General features: G+C 40.6%; 1 protein-coding gene across 1 annotated transcript; it reads right to left on the reverse strand.

Moving 5' to 3' along the window:
- Positions 1-12,253: 12,253 nt before the first annotated feature.
- Positions 12,254-13,015, reverse strand: LOC135265340 (uncharacterized). The gene has a single exon (XM_064354744.1). The coding sequence runs from the start codon at positions 13,013-13,015 to the stop codon at positions 12,254-12,256; it is 762 nt and encodes a 253-aa protein (XP_064210814.1).
- Positions 13,016-20,091: the final 7,076 nt, after the last annotated feature.

Consider the following 20,091-nt stretch of genomic DNA (forward strand, 5'->3'; position numbering starts at 1 on the left):
GGGATCTGAAACAGAGTTATTGATTCTCACCTGGAAACGGCGTCCATCGAGAAACGATCTGATCATTTGAACCATTGCGAGCAGAATGCCAGTCTGATGGAGCTTATGAATAAGCCCATCATGCCAAACCGCATCGAATGCTTTAGCCACGTCGAGAAACACTGCACCAGTAACTTGCTTGCGCTCGATACTGATGGAAGCGTGCTCTACGACTCGTAGTAGCTGGTCAGTTGTTGAATGATTCGACCGAAAGCCGAATTGTTCATCGGGGACGATGTGCCGCTCCTGGGTGAGCTGGAGGAGGCGGGAGCGGATGAGACGTTCTGCGACCTTTCCCACAGCCGACAGCAACCACAGGCCATTCTGGGGAAACTTTGGGTCCTTCCCCGGTTTCGGGATGAAAATGACCGTTGCCATTTTCCAACGCTGTGGAAAATATCTGAAACTGAACATTGCATTTAAAATATCTGTCAGTTCGACGATGACTTTCAGCGGGAGGTTCTTGAGAGCCCTGTTGCTGATTTCGTCTGGTCCGGATGCCTTCCGTTTCTTCAGTTTCCGAATCACTCCGGAAACTTTTTCGGGGGTTGTCGGGGTCAGGGGTTCATCTGGGTCCTCGGTGGCGATGGATTCCACGTGATCCTCGATCTCTTCGATGTGGTCCAGGTCCGCATTCGTGAGGTTGAGTGAGCATTGTCTGCTCATGCTCAACGCGAACGCTTCTGCTTTCTCCTCGTCGGTGAAGACGATCCCATTCTCACTGTGGATTGGTGGAAGCGGTTTTCGTTCGGATCTCAGCACCCTCGACATTCTCCAGACGGAGTTGTCCTCGGTGGTGAGAGATTGAAGCTTGGCTTCCCATCTCTCGTTTCTGAAATCAGAAAGTGCTTTTCTCACCTCCCATCTCAGCCGTTTGGCTTCTGCACGGTCCACCGGAAAACCGGTACGTTGTGCAATCCGTCTGGCTCGCCTTTTTGCCCTGATGAGGTCCCTGATTTCCCATGAAATCTCCAGTCTTGGGGCCGGAGTTCTCCGTTCCCTGGTGGCGGAGGCGATGGCGTCCCGGATCTTCGTCTCGAAGGATTGGACCGCCTCGTCGATTTCTTCTGTAGATCTGATCGGTGGGATTGTTCCGAAGTTGTTCACCAGGTGCTTGGTGAACTTCCTCCAATCCATTGAGGTATAACGACATACAATCGGATCGTTTGCCTCGTTCCCGGGGTTATGATCCAAAGAGAGGTCGTTTATTGCCGTCAGCCGATTGCTACGTCAAGGATGTCAGCAGCACCGTCCGAGTTTCGGTAGAACGTGGGTTCTACCCTCGGAGCCATGACGGAGATGTCCAGGTGTTGATCCGTGAAGCCGTTGAGGATGTTTCTGTTCCTGTTCGAACGGCGGCTTCCCCAGTTGATGTGCTTGGCGTTGAAATCACCAGCAGCGATCGTTGGTGTGTTGCCGTCGAAAAGTGTCCGCAGGTCCTCTTCGAGAATTGGGATTTGTGGTCGGTTGTAGCATGCAAACAGGCGCAGGGGCCCATTTGGAGTGGCTACGTTGATGCCCACGGCTTCCATGTTGCGAAGATCGGGTGTTGCTAGAACAGAATGTTTAACTCTGTTACTTACTAAAATTGCCGTTCCTCCTCCTGGGCCGATCCCTCTGTCCGCCCTGTGGAGAGTGAAACCCCTAATTTTTGGGTCCGTCGTTTGAGGTTGCAACTTTGTTTCGCACACAAGTACGATGTCAAGTTGCAGCCTGTCGACGAATTCTTCGAGCTCGTCCCGGGCCGCTCGAAGACCATTGGCGTTCCAGAACGCCACCTGAAAAGAATTTTGGATCAGTTGATTTGCACCCATCAACGATTCAAAAGAAGAGCGACGAAGGCTGAGAGTTTTTCAGCCAACTCTTCCGGGCTCTTTGCCATTGCCACGGCCGTGGCAATCTGGTTCCTCTGCAATCCAAAGGTCACCGTTTGACGCTGATGAGCGGTTTTTTTGGCGCCTCCTTTGCCTTTGGTGGCGGTGGGGTTTGCCTTGGGAGCGACGACCTTGGGGGCGGCTGTTGGCTTGGGAGCGGCGGCCTTTTTGGGGGCTGCTGTTTTGGGGGCGGCGACCTTTTGAGGGGCTGCTGCCTTGGGGGCGACCACCTTTGTGGGGGCGGTTGTCTTGGGGGCGGCGGTCTTCTGCAGCTTGGGAAACTGCGGGCAGCCCCTGTAATTGGCCGTGTGGGGGCCATTACGTTGGCACACTTTGGAGGCTCCTGGCGCTCCTTTGTGCACACTTTTGTGTCATGTGCTTCCCCGCACTTAACACATCGGTGTTCTGCCGTGCAATTCCGTTGAGCATGGAAGAATCGCTGGCATCGATGGCACTGGGCTGCTTTGCCTGATTTCTTCGGTTTTTCAACCTTGACCATCAGGCTGCAGACAGTCTTCATCTTCCAGATTTCCTTCGCCTGGTCGAGTGGTGCCTCCAGGAGCACCAGCGGAAGTTGTCTCTTCCCGGTGTGCATCCGATGGGTGCTGATGGGATTGAAACCCTGGCGTTTCAAGTCCGCAAACACTTCATCGGTTGACACCTGGACTGGGATTCCCCTCAGGACGACGCAGGCGGTCTTCTCTTCCGGGAGAGTAAAGGTGTGAAATGGAATCCTTTCGGCTTCCATAAACCTCGTGAACGACCTGAAATCAGCAACAGTAGCAGGCTGTATGCGGATTTGATCGCTTACGCTCCTCGCCTTGGTGAAGTTGGCCTTTTGGGAAACCAAGTGCCATTTTCCTGCATCTCGCAGAAAAATAGGGGGAATCCTTGAGGCCTTGGTGGCTGCCGGAGTGGGACTCTGGGGGGCTGTCGGGGCGGAGCCCTGGGGGGCTGTCGGGGCGGAGCCCTGGTGGGCTGTCGGGGCGGAGTCCTGGGAGGCTGTCGGGGTGGAAACCTGAGGGGCTGCCAAGATGGGGCCTTTGGGGCTGCCGGAGGGGTGGCCCGCCGCGATGGCGGACCATGAGGGGGCCGCCTGCGTGAAGCTCTGCTTTCTTCTTCTTTTTGCGCTTTTCCCCGTGCAAAGGGGCTTCGGCGTCAAGGGGGGCCTCGGAGTCTTCCGATTACTCCTCTTCGGAGGGACTCAAAAACTTGTTTTGAGTCTCAATGGACTGGCTCCGAGATGGCGCTGGGCGCTTCTTTCCAGTTTTCACTGGACTGAAGCCCTCGGTTTCCATGAGGTCGGATTCCCCGGATTTCAGCGAATGCGCTGAAAATCCGGTGACGGTTGATGTCGAGCCGGCTTCCGAGGCTTTGTCTGAAAAGACAGCCTCTTCGAGACGTTGGAGTCTCTCGTTGATGGGTACCAGAAGGGTCTTCATGGCACCCATGATGGCTTCGAGTGTCAATGGGGGACTTGGAACCGCCATTTTTTCACTCATTACTCTCTTGTGAACTCTAGTTATTTGTAAGAAGGAACTTTCCCTCCTTCTAACGTGTTGAAGAACACGTTTAGAAGTCGGAGAAAGTTCGTGTGAAACTTTTTATTTGCCAATCAGCGCGTTGAAAAAACACGCTTTTTGAACAAAAGTCGGCTTGAAAAAGCCGATTTTGAATTTCGGCTTGAAAAAGCCGTGTATGAGTTTGTTGCGGCCTGAAAAAGCCGAATTTTGAACTTGTTAGTTCAGACGGAGCAAAAATTTAACCATAAGGTTAAATCGAGCCCGACCGTAAACTAAACAAGGGGCGGGACTTGACTTAACGCCGAGACATTAAATTGTACCTGACTGAAGACTGAACGTGGCTCTTCGAAGGTCGATTGGAGAAGATCGGAAACAGGACTGCTCTCGACGGCTGCTCGGACACGAATTCTGTTCAGTGTTCTTTTTACTGAATTGTATGTTGGCACTTCTGTTATAAAATCTAGTCCTCCAGCACGTTGCTCTCTGCGTTCTTCCTCCCATGCCCATACACATTGCAGTACAGCAGTCACGCCAACATTCACACGAGCAGCAATTCGCCTCTGCTCAAAAGGGATCAATTGCTGAACATGTGGATGTCTTCATAACGGAGGAATACTGTTAGTGTCCAATACACACAAAACAAAGTTTTCCATAGTTATGGCCAACGGAAAAAGCATATCAGTGATCCCAAGAAAGACTAGAAAAACCTCCTAAAAGAGGTTAATTTAGGGGAATAGCTAAGAAACTGTTATCGATTTGTTTTTGTTTGATTAACAACAAAATTTTATTCACATACATTCCCATAAAAACTGATAATTCGTGACGCTTACCGATTAACACTTTTTGTCAATGCGCTCTGCTTATACAATATAATGTCCTTTCCTTAAAACCCAGCCTCCAAACTTATCCACATTTGGAAGGCCGTTGTCTTATCTTCTACATACTGCAGATGCGATTTTGCAAAAGCGTCATCGGGGGTCGTGTTTTCTTGTTCAATACACCGTTTCACATCATGAATTCCATCCTGAAATTCAAGTGATCGTTAACCCTTTGATTGAACTGGGTGGTTCCCAACTTTGTTGCGTTTTCCATTGTTTGTCCGTTGTCGTTACACATGCGCAGTACCTTTTTAACACACTGAACAATACGCTCAAATTCCAGCGTAACTTGGGCCCATAACCTACTGCAAGCATTTTCGAATGTTTCTTAATCAGAACCGTTTCATATTCAAATGACACATTCAAACTTGCTATTTCTCGCTTTTGGGCAGACAGTAAATTGTGCTTTAAATTTTTAACATACAAAACATTTTTTGTAGTAGCCCTAGTCATCGTATTATTGACTCACATGTAAGACCGCATTTACATCACCAATTTCAGTAGTCAAAAGTTTTACATTGTCGTTTGCCACACAAATTTCTACTGGATTTTCTAAGTTACTCACGTTCGTTAGATGTTCCTTCTTGTTTCGACGGGGTTTGGCACAAACGTAAATTGATAATGTTTATTTTGAAAGAAAAATCGTAGATATTTTTGATGCTATTTATGGACAGGACCCAACAAATATGCGTTTTTGAGGTCAAAGATTAACTGCGACTCGTAGGGTTTTTGGTTAGAAAATGTGCTGACATAAATTGCCTTCTACAAGACGAACATTTAATAATTGCGCCATGTTCTAGTAAATCAGTGATTTCTTTCTCAAGAGCTTTTAATCCCACAGGTGTGTAACGTTCCATGCATGCACAAGGTCGATTTTTTGGATTTGATATAAATGGAATTTTATACCCCTGAATACATAACCTTGTTGTTGGTAATTTTTTACCATTCAGTTATGAAATGTGACAACCTTTCTGCTGTTACTTTGTTTACTGTTTTTTTTGAATGTATTTAATGACGTCTTGTTGTTGGTATAGCTTTTGTTCCTTGTTGACTTTCTGAGAGGTGAAGTTCTTCTGTATAGCGTCTCCTTTGTTTTTTCCAAGATAGAACTTTTTGGGCCTTCAAGTGCTGACCTGTTTTCTCTAAAGCTTCCGCCGCGTTGAGTTTGTCGGTTAAGTTCTCACCAAACAGATATTTTTCTGGCTAAGTGTTAACCAAGATTTTATTAGATATTGAACTAAAAGCCGTTAAAGAAGGCGTAATTTCAAACCGTCTCGCTACGGAAAAGTTAAGAAAATGGTCAGGTCAGGTCAACATCTAATAACACTTTGGTTCACTTTATGTAGAGTAATGTAGACGAAGTAGCATAATATGTTTGTATAGTTTGCTAACAGAAAAATTTACCACACCAAATTCATTTTAAAATCTTTCAATCTGTTCGAATATGCAAAATGTTGAAATGGTAAACACAATCCTTCTATTCCTAATAATAACAGTGCAGATATTATAAAGTTTACCTGAGGTTGAGCAACATTCTAATTGAAAGCATTTCTTAAAATCTGATCAAGAGTGGTTGCTAAAAATGGTTCTTTTTTATCTGCTATCAGGTCCACTTCTTGACTTTTTAATACTCACTTTTTCAAAAGCTGTAACCCATTTTGTCAACTACACCAAATAAATAAATTTGGCAAGTTTTTGTTGCAAAGATCTTAAATATTCTGAGCATGGTATCAGTACTTCAGTTTTTATAATTAGATAACTGCCTAAAAATGCCGTGGCTGCAGAAACTGTTTCATACGATGTTCTTTCGTGGTACGATCTTAAACACTCAATTTGATAAATCGTTTCTTCATCCAAGGTTAATACAAGGCACGCATTTTGGTTGTTTTTTGCTACTTCATTTTGCGGTCCAAATGTGTCACTGATATAATTGATAGCATTAAGAGTGTTGCCTGGAGAAGAACTCTTTATTCACAATTTGTTTAATGGCATTTTCTGCTCTCTACAGTTCGTTAAAGCGTTATCTCCACAGCGTCCGAATTAAAGCACCTTGCTGACACAAAAAAAATTGATCTTTAATGAGGTACAGAACACACTCATAAGTACTAATTGCAGTAAAAAACAAATGCTTCTGCAGTTTCTTTTGTTAAGCCTTTCAGTTCCCGAATTCTAGACTCCACTTGAATCACCGCAATATAATTTGTAAAGAATTGTTTCAACCAAAAATGTGTATCGTCCGCTTACAAACATCGTGAACTTGAAGAAATTTATACATGGTTTCCATAAACGTGACTGTCGCTTGCAAATTTTTAAAGAATTAGATAATTAATGTCTCATTGATATTACTGAAGCAGTAACTGGAGGCGAAAAAATTTGAATTGCTGTATATACTTAAATTTTTTCAAAATTTGTCGGATATAAATGCTTTCTTCCCAAAAATCGTACTGGTTTCACTATAAAATTTTGTTGCATATTGTACAGCTCCTTTAAGACGAGGAGCCATGTCGTGATCTAAATAAATATTTCTTGTGCTCTTTATCAGATGTACATAGTCAAAACTAAAAATAAATTTGAAGCCTGGTGAAAAAGGATGTGAAATAGAATTTTTCAGACATGCATTTTCGAAAACTCTAAACAGAGCCGTGTTGCTTTTGTGATTGTCTCCAACAATGAATCCACATTCTGGAAACAAACTTCCATTGTTAATTTATACAAATCCTTGGCATACCTTGGCCAGTTACATACCTACACACCCGAGAACTTTTCACATTTTCGCATAAGTGCTATTCAAAATTTTTTTGTTAACACGTTGCTATGGGAAGCGTGTTTTAAATTAGTGAAAACAGTAATTTAAAACACGTTGTTATGGGAATCGTGTTTTAAAATCGTTGCTATCGGAAACGTGTCTTAAAATAATGTTTATAATCTAGGATTCCAATATTAAAAAGAAGGCTTAAAGTATTACCTACAAAAAATGGTTTGTAGTTAGACTTAGAAGTAGATAAAACGGTACTTTGGAAATCTTGTTTTTTTGAGAATGTATTTTATTTTGCCAGAAATCTTGCTTCATTTCTTAACATATTTATTACATATATTATGAAAATGTGTATTCAATTTTATACCAAAGTATGGTATGGTGGTGTGGCAGTATAAGCAAGAAAATCTTCAATCTTTTGTTCAGTTTTGTATCTAAGAGGTTTCTAAATTTGGCAAACATCAAAAAGTATAGAACCGATAGTCAGTAGTTTGTTGATTCTAAAAATTACTAATTATTATAAAGTGTAGCTCTTGATGCTTGTCTTTTGGTTTTTTTTCTCTTCTCCTTCGGTTTTTACAAATCGTATTATAAATTCATAACCTGTTCCCCCTAATTTACAACGTACTTGATTATAAGTATCTATGTCTTCATAATAAATTCTAAGGTCATCTCAAAAAATTTTTACTATTTTCATTTTAATTTTATATAAAATCCCTTACTTAGTTTGGAAAATACTCCAAATCAGTTTAAAATTTAAATAACGTTAGTTCATCATTTACGAACTGATCCAAAAAAATCTTACAAACTCTACATTGTTGGAATAGCTCTTTCTAGTTTATCTTGTAAGTATGTTTAAGAATTAAGATAAAGTATAAAATAGTGGGTACTTACTTAGTCTACATAGTCGTTTGTACCACAGTATGACAAACTTTTCGCAGCACGGCCATACATCACCACTGCTCAAAGGAAGAGGAACCCGCAGAAAGTAAATTGACTTTTACCGCAATTCAAACGCGACTCACTTTTAATTCTAATTGAGGGCTCTCTCGTCAATTCCTCCCCTCTGAGTGTGTTCTACTTTTAATGGTACTTGCAACACTGGAAACTAGAAGACCAGCAGGACCGCAATCGTAGCAACCGTATTGCAAAAACGTGCGTTAAGTTGGCCCAACCACTTTCAAATTTTGAAAATGCACATACGGCATTCAAATGTGCTCGGAAAGTACTGAAGAATGCTGCTGTTTATTTAAAAAATGCTACTTTAGTTTTAGAGATTTTTTGTGTTTTTTTTTGGTTGGGCTAACTTAACGGTGGCCCAACCATTTTATGTGCTGGACGTTTTGTTTATGCCATTTAAAAGTCCTTTAAAAATGCTGGCAAATGCCGTATTTTAAATAAAAGGCGCTGGGAAAATAACGGAGTTTTTCAAATTTAAATTATGGTTGGGCTAACTTAACGACAGCCCAACCATTCATGTGCTAAACGATTTCTTTATGTCAACTAAAAGATCTTGAAAAATTTTGGCGAATGCTGTACTTTAAATAAAAATTGCAGAGAAAAAAGCGAAGTTTTTTATTTAAATAATGGTTGGGCTAACTTAACGACAGCCCAACCACACCGAGTGCCTTCGAGTTTTTTATGTCAACTAAAAGACCTTAAAAAATGCTAGCAAGCAAGCTGTACTTAATTCAAAAAGTGCTGAGAAAATAACATTAGTTTTTAATGTCGAAAATTCTCCCCCTTAAATGCAGGAGCTGCAGTGCTTACTTAGGTACATCATATATCGTTTAATTTTTTTTTAAGTAGATTCACATGAATTGGAATTGTTTAATAAAAACACAATAATTAGTACTTTATTTAAAAAAACATTTCATTTTAACATAACATAAACAATAAAAAAATAATATAAATATTATGCTTTTACAAACAGCGATAAACAAGTAGGGCCCAACCTCTTAAAACTTTTTCCGGGGGATAGTTTGTGTTCACTTTGTCTTGAAGGTCGTCATATATTTCCCATTTTTCATTTGGCCTTTTACAATAGGCAATAAAATGGCCTACATCACTAGCTTCACCGATAGTTTCCACTAACCCCTGGAGTTTGTAGTTTAGGTTTTTATTGGTTAATGCTATATTAGCAGGAATTTCGCATAACTGAACACTTCTATTAGTGTTGGTCAATGAAACTGATGCCCAGTCAATAAATATGTAGTTTTCATTCAAATTTGATTTCACGTTCAGATACTTTTCGTCACATTTTGGACAAAAGCAAGTGTTCTCCATTGTCTCAAGTACTAAATTATTGTCACTAAACATAATTGTTGAGTAATTTCTGGTTTCATTGTAACCGCACTTAGAGCAAACCGTGATTTCTTTCCTAGACCATTCTAAGAAGTTATTAGTAGCTAATCTATCTATTAATAATTGTTGCGTACAAACGCAACGAATTTCTATTAGACCATCGGGCCTGAGGACTTCATCAAAAATTTGAGACAAAATTTTAGCTCTTAGTATGTAAGAATGTCTAGATATTTTTCCCTTGACTAAATTCTGTAAAAGTTCGGCCAGAAAATTATCATCTACAACACCCTCTCTAAATGCGGGGCAGTCACAGTAACATAAAGACAATATTTGAACAAGTGCATCAAATCCATTATTATATTAATCGTGATTGTTCTTAATGTAGAAGTTTCCATTTTTAATTAAAGATATAGGAATTGTTTTCGTTGGTACTGAAAGTTCCATAAATTCCCACTCTTTTTGATTTTCCAGATAAGATCTGGACGTTTAGGTTTAGTTGCACCTTCCCCTTTCAAGTTTTCAACTGCTCTATCTTCTTCATCTTTCATTGTCTCGTCGTTGTCATCGTTTGTTGTTTCCACTTCTTTGGAATCTTTATGTGTTTTCTCTAGCAAAGAAAGAGAGTCGTCTGCTTCTTTGGGTACAGCTGAATATAACTTATCTTCATTTTTGTTAGTACATTTAGGAAAAATATTTTCTTCACCTTTCCATACTAACATGCTATCCTTGTTTTTTGAATTTACTAGAGGTATAGCTCCTTCTAAAATTTCTATGTGGATTTTCAAAACTTTTCTAAGCTTAATAAATTTTGACTTAAGAGTAACTGTTGTTTTCCCAGCTCTTTTTATTTGCAGTATAGCCTTTGTCAGTATTTTTGAAAACGTTTTAGTTGATATGTATAAATAAATCGTAGAGCACTCGGTGTAAGATTGGCCTGTCCGGCCACTGTTAAGAAGTTAGCCCACCAATTTTCGATATTAAAAACCAATGTTATTTTCTCAGCACTTTTTGAATTAAGTACAGCACTCGCCAGCATTTTTTAAGGTCTTTTAGTTGACATAAAAAACTCGAAGGCACTCGGTGTGGTTGGGCTGTCGCTAAATTAGCCCAACCATTATTTAAATAAAAAACTTCGTTTTTCTCTCTGCACTTTTTATTTAAAGTACAGCATTCGCCAGCATTTTTCAAGATCTTTTAGTTGACATAAAGAAATCGTTTAGCACATGAATGGTTGGGACTACTATACTAGCCCCCTCATCACACAGCACTTTTTAAGGTAAAACACCCTGGTTTTCAAGGGTTAACAGAAAAGCAAAAAAATCTTGAAAACATCCTGATTATCAAGGGGTAACAGAAAAGCGCAAAAAATCGTGAAAACACCCTGATTTTCAAGGGGTAACAGAAAAGCGCAAAAAATCGTGAAAACACCCTGATTTTCAAGTCTAGACAAAAAATCGTAAAATATCGTGTAAATACCCTGATATTCAAGTCTAAACAGAAAATCGTAAAATATCGTGAAAACACCCCCCGATTTTAAAGGTATATTTTAAAGTTAACATTTTTAACCCCTTGGGGACACAGCCTATGTCGAAAACGCAAAGGATTGGTTTGTTCATTAACGCTTTCTTTAACGACTCGAACGCGTTTTGCTGTATTACCCCCCATTTAAAACTATCTCCTTTTTTAATAAGTCACTGAGAGGACGGGCAATAATTGCAAAATTCCGGACAAAACGTCTGAAATAACTAGCCAACCCCAAAAACGATCTGACCTTGTGTACGTCTGTAGGTACCGGAAACTCAGCCACTGCCTTAAGTTTATCCCTTCCCGGTTCAATATCCTCTTTTGAAATTGTAAAACCCAAATAATCAATTTTTGTCATAAAGAAAAAACATCTTCGCAAATTTAACGTCAAGTTCGCGTATCTAAATCTATTAAATAACAATTTTAACTTAGCTAATCCTCTACAGTTTTGGACGGAATAATAATATCGTCCAAATACGCCATCGCAGTGTCATATCGCAAATTCCCAAGAACCATGCTTATTAATCTTTGAAACTGCGAGGGCGCATTCGCTAACCCAAAACTCATTCTCTTAAAACAGTAGACCCCATCAGGGGTAATGAAAGCCGTCTTACCTCGCGCGTCCCTCGACATTGGCACCTGGTGGTATCCCATGGACAGATTCACTGAGGTAAAGTAGATTTGGCCCCGAAGTCGATCCAGCTGATCGTCGATTAACGGCAAGGGGTAGTGCTGTTTCACTGTTTTCTTATTGAGCGCTCGATAATCGACACACATCCTCACTTCCCCGGACTTTTTCTTTACGAGAATTACCGGACTTGCAAATGGAGAATCAGTTTCTTCAATTATATCGGCCTCTTTCAATTCGCGCACTATATTTCGCACTTGTTCTTTTTCGGAAAACGACATACGATACGGTCGATAGACAACTGGTTTATCGTCTGTTAATTCAATGTCCATTTCTACTAGATTCGTACATCCAATTTGCTTAACATTTCGGGCCACTAAATCTCGATAATCATTTATAAGTTCCAACACTTTTTCCGCGTCTTTCCCGGCCAAATCCGTGTTGATTTCACACGCGTCAATAGGTTCCGTGTTAACATCTCGCCGATGTGTATGTTCTCGACACACGTCCCCTCGCGCAACACATTACACATCGTGGTACCCACTCTCCCGACTCGCGTAGTCCACCTTCGACACAAAGGGTACTTTCTGGTGTCTGTGTCCTGACTGTGATGTGCCCCAGGAAGTTATTTCGAATTACAGACGCCTCACTCGCCCACAAAACCGTTCTTGGAGCATTATTCGCACCGTTCTCTTCACATTTTGTTATTATAAGTTCGTGAGGTGTTTTTACAATTTCGATGTGCGGCTGTTCGGTGTATGGATGCCCGATATCACTGGAATCTCCTGGGTTTCCCTCGGCACCACCAGGAGTTCGACCTGGGCGTTGATGCCGTCGATTTCTACATCCACCTGTGCGGCTCCTAAAACACTTGTAACTGCACCGCCGTAGCCCGTAACGTCCTTCTTCTTGTCCCAGTCACACATAAGTTTTAATTTGGGTACATAATCATCCCGGATGACACAAACTTCCGCTCCCATGTCCACGTAACCCCTAACTTCCACCCCGTTAATTTTCACGTCCTTAAAATACTTCAGATTGTCCGACTGAGCATTTATTGTCTTTACTTGCGCCGCCACTTCGTTTGCAGTAGCACCCCGTTGCGAATTTTCGTTTCGCCCTATTACTTGTCTTTCTCGCGAATCGCGACCCGGTACTTGGCACTCGCGCGCGAAGTGTCCCATTTTCCCGCACTTAAAACACGGAAAACATTTGGTGTTGTTATTTTCCACTCTCGGAGTGTTACAGTTTTTAGAAATGTGGCCCTCTGCTCCACAGCGAAAACACTTTCTCTTCTCTGGCAAAATACGCCTCTCTGGAACCGAAATTAAATCCAACCGTTCATTGTTCCTCAAATCACGAAGAAGCTGCCACTCATCGTCGTGTCGAACAGTCAGCAGAGACCTCGCAACTTCCCTGGACTTCAACCCAGTGAGCAGCATTTCTTTCGTTTCCGCGAACGACAATTTTAAATCGCGACACATCGCCATTTTTACGTAAAAATAATCTTCCGCGCTTTCACTGGTTCTTTGTTTTCTCTCCGACATCTCTCTGAACCTTTCGGCGAGCGTTTTTCGGTCCGTATAATTTTTGCGGAATCGCATCTCAAACGCTGCCCACGTTGTTAAGATATCCTGGTAATATCGATACCACAACAACGCGCTATCTACGAGGTGTTGACGCGCCACCTCCAACAAAATTGCATCACCCCAAAATTGACGTCCCGCCATGGTTTTGATGTCCTGTAACCACTGTAATGCGTCTGATGCACCTCCTTTTCCATTGAATACGCGTAAACTTTTCGTTAAATCGGGCATTACGCAATACCCCATGTTTCTCGACGCCCCAGGCGCCTCCACCCGGCCCAACGGAAGACTGTTCTGCAGGCCACTTGTCTCCGACACCACCCCGTTTCCAGATGACCCCAGCGTCCCCGACGCCTCCTTATCTCTGGACAACTCCTGTATGTCTGGCGACCCTGCTACCTCCTGGTTAACCGCCGCCGCCACTGTCCCTGTCTGAGCCTGTAACGCTTCGCTGCCTTCACTAATTGTAAAATTGTGTCTAAGTTCAAAAATTCCTGTCCTGATTGAGGGATGATTTCCTTCGGGCTTTCTTTATTCTTATCGTCCGTCATTTTCCTTTATTTCTTTGACCACTAACAAACTAACACTAATAAAACCAAACTAAGTCTCCACGAATAATTTTTTTTCACGATCCCACTTCTGATAAATTGTTATAGTTTATAATTTATTACGTCAGGATTATAGGATAATTAAACGACGATCTTCTCAACAGGACCTTTTAATTTCACTTTACTCTACAAAAGCCAGTTACAGACTAACTTATTTTCTAAAAAATCCAGACATTCGGCATTCATTTTTAACACATGTTTCCCATCTTTCATACTCGCCCTAAAAGCCCTCACACACACCAACCATTCGGACCTCCCAAGCATCCCTTACAATTCTACGAATTCATATCATCCATTATAATTTCTAATCAACTACAATAATTCATCAAATTGCGCAATATTACAAAATCAAAAAAAGTTTGATTCGCAGTAATTCGAACCCGAGACCCCTTGGATTGAACGCAATTTTTCAATTCAATTCAACAGCGTTTATTCTGTAATTACAAAAATGATATAGGATCAGAAATCCTACAAACACAGAAATCTTAACCTAATTTACAAATTATAATTTACAGGTTCATGCAACTCCATGCTTATCCTGTAGTGCAAACAATTATTGGTCCGCTGAAGGCGCCTTATGCTAATTAATCCTATATGAGATTTCCTTATAACTAACATGCATAACAAATTATCATTATCAAATTATCAAATGTTGATATGATAGTTTATGTTTTAGCCTGAAGGGCGTGTTGTAACTTCTAAATTTAGTGATTCTACGAGTTAATTTATTGAAATTTAGTTGATGACTATAAAAATTATTACTAAGTTTATTGACAAATGCACGTAAGCTAGTGGTCGCCGATCTTTCCTGCAGATCGACAATTCTAGCATAGCGACTTTCATTTAAAGCTAATCTTAAACATTTATTTTGAAAAACTTCCAGCGGTTTAAAGGTGTCCGGGAGGTGACACCATACGGGGGCGGCGTATGTCAAAATTGGTCGAATTATGGTTTTGTACGTTAACACTTTATTTTGTGGCGAGAGTTTACTGTTCCTTTTCATAAGCGAATACATATTTTTAAGGGCGGCGGAGGCTTTACTAATTAAGTATTTAGTGTTTTTGAAAACATTTAAACGTGTGTCAACGTACGTCCCGAGGGTGGTGTTAGAAGGTATGGTGCTCCAACTCCCTTCATTTGTTTTAAACTGGAACGAACTGACGAGGTCGGGAACCATTTCATACAATGGCCATTAGATAGCGCTTTTTGAATTTGATTTAAAGGTATCCTTATTACCGATCACATTTTGAACTTCAAAAATGCTTCAAATTTGATTTCAGTGACAGTAGCATTGTGGCAGATAAGATTCAATTTACTGAAAAAGGGAAGATAGTGATACTATTACCGGTCTTTAACTGAGTGACGGGCACATCAAACTGATATTTTGTGATGGTTTGTGTTTTCAGTGGTACTTGTGTATGTAAAATTTTTGCAAAAAGTGGCTCCCAAAGACAAGTTCACACACTTACATACCTAAGAGACTCACACCCAACTGTAATTAATTAAAAGACTGATTTTGCTAATTGTGTATTATACTTCTCATTTGTAGTTTTGATTAAAAATATTAATAACTTTATTAATTACTCTCATTTCTTATGTTATGCGGAATCTCAGTTAAAATCATTGAAACAAGGCTGGTTCCTACATCCAAATGGGTTTGATTACAAAGATTACTCGATGGATTGATGCTTTTTCTACACAACTGCAAATAGTACATAGTTCAAAATCATTTTGTCTATGGTGTTAAGCGATATAATTACCTTGTTGTTTTTGGCGTTGCTGTATTCGAACATTTTCGAAAACTCAAGTGCAACTACCGTTTGTACAGACATCAATCACTTTATAATGCGTTCACAGTTGTTTTCGGGCCTCCGATATGAATTTATTTATGTTTATGATAGCTGATGTCTCTACTCAAGAGATTATTGTAGTGAAACCATTTTACTGCTAAATAAATCAATTCCACTTTAAAGACCATACTTGTGATTCATTAACTAATATAATTCCTGACACAGGTTCGTAGATAGTCGTAAACACCGTAAACAGCCTTAGACCACAGAATTTAATATGATGTGTCATTATGACGTAAATTTGAAAAATAGTCAAAAATTTGTAGAACAGCTCCATCTGCTGAACAATGTTCAAAAAAGTTCCCGACCTTGCCATGTTGCTAGCATTGTGTTCAGTTGACATTTTTATATGGGGAATTCATGGGAGTTGTGACACCATAGATCATACATCATCGTCCCGAGATATTTAACGTGCGGTTCGTCTGTAATTTTGTTATCGTATACCCGTAATTTATCCCAATATTTTGTGGTCGGTGAATTTTCGTGTAAATATTATTTGTTGTGTTTTTTCCGCGTTGATTTTGATTTTCCACTTGTCATAAAATTTCTCCAATAAATTAATATGAATTTGAATTTGCTTGCTCGCTATCTGGGCCGAAAAGGAGCTCGCATATACTGCGGTGTCGTCTACGTAAAGCGGCGTATTTGTTTTCGCGAATATTGGTATATCGTTTGTAAAGATATTAAAAAGGGTCGGACCTAAGACTGAACCTTGCGGGACCCCCGCTCCAATTAATTTCCTCGTCGATTGGGTATTTTTTAATTGTACTAGGAGTTCCCGATTTGTTAAATATGAATGGATTAATAAGATTAAACTTTTCGGAATTTTGTAATGGATCATTTTGTATATTAAACCGTCGATCCAAACGCGGTCAAATGCTTTTTCAATATCAAGTAAAGCCATTGTGGTAGCTTTATCTTTATTGTAATTAATCTGTATATCATTAACGATTCTGTCAAGTTGTTGTGTGGTATTGTGTTTCGGTCCAAATCCAAACTGGCAATTATTAATTGTTTTATTTTTCTGAAGAATTTTGCTGAGTCTAAAATGAATTACCTTTTCGAAAATTTTGGAGATACAAGAAAGTAAACTAATCGGTCTGTAACTACTCGGTAATTGCGCGTTTTTACCTGGTTTGAAAATGGGTACTATTTTTGCGATTTTAAATGATTGGGGATAATGATTTAATTTGAACATTGCATTAACTATATTTGTCAATTGTACTAGAGCTTTACGTGAGAAATTTTTAATTACTTTATTTTCTATTTCGTCTAGCCCCAGGGCTTTGTTATTGGGGATTTTTTAAATAATTTCTGCAATTTCGGTTGGGTTTGTTACAATTCGTGATAGATATTGATGTGAATTTATGTTCTCGCGATTTTGGTTGATAAAGTCTTCAACTTGCCTTTTGATTTCATTTTGATCTGCTCTATATACTGATTCGTATTGTGCCGCCAGTGCCTCCGCCTTTTGTTCCGTCGTTTCTGCTGGGGTGCCGTTCGCGATAAGTGTCGGTATATCATAAGATTTACGTTTCAATAATTTTGTCATTTTCCAAAGTGAGTTACCATTAGGATTGAGTGAGGCTAATTTTGTTTGCCAAATGTTATTTTTGTGTTCGCGTATTAAATTCTTGATTTGACTATTTAATGCAGTAATTTGGGATTTAATTGTTGTGTTACCGGTGACTTACATTCGTTTCTTAGTGCGATTACGAGTTTTAATTAAATTAACAATGTTATCCGGTATTTTGTCTTTTCTTAAGGAAGTGACTATTCGCGTTGTTGAATGTTTTTTCCTAATTTTTTGAACTGATTTTGTGAATTGATTAATTTCACGTTCTAATTGTTCGGTGGTTGAAATATTATGATTAATTTGGATTTCATTATCTAAATCTTGACGAAAGTTGTGCCAGTTGGTATTTTTGAAGGAGGTTATTTGTCGGTTGTCGTTATCTTTACGGAGATTAGAAATTTCGAAAATTACCGGATTATGGTCGGAATTTAGTTCTGAAAGAGACTGAGGGTCGTATTCCAATAAGAAATTTTTCGTAAGGATTAAGTCTATTACTGTCGGGGTGGAATTATTGGAGGGAAAGTGAGTAGGTGACCGCGGGTGGTTTATGATAATATTGTTACTAATGCTAAAATTGTAAATGGAATTTCCGCTTGTATTATTTCGATGGCATCCCCAGGTATTGTGAGTCGCATTAAAATCCCCAACTATAATTACTTTATTACCGATGTTATTTAGATTTTCTAAATCGTGTTGTGAAATGTTGTAACACGGACGGTTATAAATTGCAATAAAATGAATTTGGTTTATTAATTTAATTCCGACGGCTTCTATTGTAGTTCTGGGTAACGTTAATTTTGAAAACGAAATACCTTTTTTGACTAAAATCGCGACGCCACCCGCCGCATTAGTACCATCAACTCGGTCCTGCCTTATTATGTTGTAATTTTGAATAAAAAATCTATCGTTAGGAGTTAATTTAGTTTTGCTGATGGCCAAAATTTCTACATTGTTAGAATGTAAAAAAGCAATTAATTCGTCAATTTTTTGTTTGACACTATTAGCATTCCATATTATACAAATGGCTTTAAAATCCATAAGTGTGAAGATTTTTGGTGAATTCAAAAACTGTCATGAATTTGGAGGTAGGATCTGTACACCCTTCCAGCAAGGTGGTGAGATCAGCTACCGCCTTGAGCATTTTAGATAAGTCAACTAAATGATCTAACCTTTTGCACGCCTGCCAGAGGTGCGCGAGGGTCTTGGCCGTTGTCATCGTCCCTTGGGGTTTGGGGGGCTCCTGTTGTTGATGGGGGTAGCGCTGGTCAGTGTGATGCAGCAATGGGGGGCACAGGCTGCGGTTGTATCGTGGGGGCCCTCGTCCAGGCGTTGGTTTTGGGGGCCGGGGCTGGAATGTAGCGGGTGGGTTTGCGGCCCGCTTTGTCGTCTTCATGTGCAACTCTCTCAGTGATGTATTGCACCCCCTTTTGATAAACGGGGCAATTGACATTGTTTGCGGTGTGGGGGCCTCCGCAGTTCGCACATTTTGGTGTGGCGTCTTCGCCGATTTCGCAATCTCTTGTCCAATGTCCCTCGGCACATTTCAAGCATTTTGGTTTCACGCGACAGTTGCTTGTCGCATGGCCCCATTCTTGGCATCTGTGGCACTGCGTGATGCGCGTTTTCTTGACATACCGGTGGAAGCTCACACGAATGTGGCTTAGTGCCTGGCATTTCTTTGAGATGCTGTTGAGCGTCTCGTTCTTCCCGGTGATGACGAGGAACAGGGGCCTTTGGGTGTTTTTCATCTCATTCATGTTGATGAGATCAACACCCTTCTCCTTCATCTCAGCCACGAGTTCAGGGATTTCAGGCCCTTTGTCCAGGCCGTGGAGCACGAACGCGTGGGTTTTCTCCTCCCTGGTGGTGTACGTGTGGTACTCCAGTTCGTCTTGTTCCATCTTCTCCTTGATGGAATTGTATTCTTTCCTGGTTTTTGTGGAGATGATTGTCCTCTCCCGGGTGTACTTGATGGTGAAATTTTCACCAGCTTGTTTCTTGCAGAACTGAAGAAGTGCTGCATGATCTTTCGCTTTGCCGTGAATGACAATCGGCGGTGGGGGTCTTTCTGGGGGGCTTTTTCTCTCCGTGGTGGCCTGGGAGTGACCGGTGGACTGTTCTGCTGCTCCGGGTGTTCCGGTTTCCATTTCTTGCACCTGCAATGGATCAAATCTATTTTTGATCCTTATCTTCGACTTACCTGGGCTTGGAGGTGGTGTCCTAGCCATCTTCTTCGTCGGAGGCGATTGGAACAGGTCTTTGGAGTTCACCATTTCCGGTTCCGATGTGGTTGGCTTGGGCGTCGCTGGTATCGGTGGGGTCAATTCCGCCGGAGGCGGAATTCTGATGAGCGGAACTCTTTTCGGTTTTCGGATTTTCGTCCGATCCCCGATGGCATCAAAAGTGCGCTTTGTAGGCACAGTTTTGTGAGGGAGTTTTGGCCTGGACCTCACTTTGAAAATGGTTTGGTTCGTTTTGAGAAAAACGATTTTTCACGCAGGGTGGAACGCACAACTAGCACAAGTGCAAGTCGCAAAGGGTTGTCGCTAATCTGAACAGGTAAAGGCTTGGACAGGTCCGCACACTTTGACTGCTCGATCGATAAAACGGAAACTTAAAATAACATTTTGCAACTTCGGTCAAATGTCAAAGTGGACTATTGCTACCTAAACGAGGTGTATATGACCACATGGAAAGTAAATAATAAGATAGCAAAATTAGCATCTTTAATTATATCAATAGAGCATATTTGGAACAAACTAATTAAAGCAAATGTTACAATAATTATTAATCAAGACTAATTTACTTATGTGCGAGTACATAATAAATACTAATTAAAGGATCCCACACTTTTATTACAAAAACCCAATAAATCCATTAAATAAGTAAAAAAAAACATCTCAAATTAAACCATTAAAAACCCCAATAATTACAATAAATTAATAT

Source organism: Tribolium castaneum, chromosome 2 (assembly GCF_031307605.1).
Source record: "Tribolium castaneum strain GA2 chromosome 2, icTriCast1.1, whole genome shotgun sequence".
In the NCBI taxonomy this organism is placed as follows: Eukaryota; Metazoa; Arthropoda; class Insecta; order Coleoptera; family Tenebrionidae; genus Tribolium; species Tribolium castaneum.

What these genes read in the sequence shown, in the direction of transcription:
- LOC135265340 (XM_064354744.1), bottom strand. Translation starts at nt 13,015, where the DNA reads ATGGCGATGTGTCGCGATTTAAAATTGTCGTTCGCGGAAACGAAAGAA.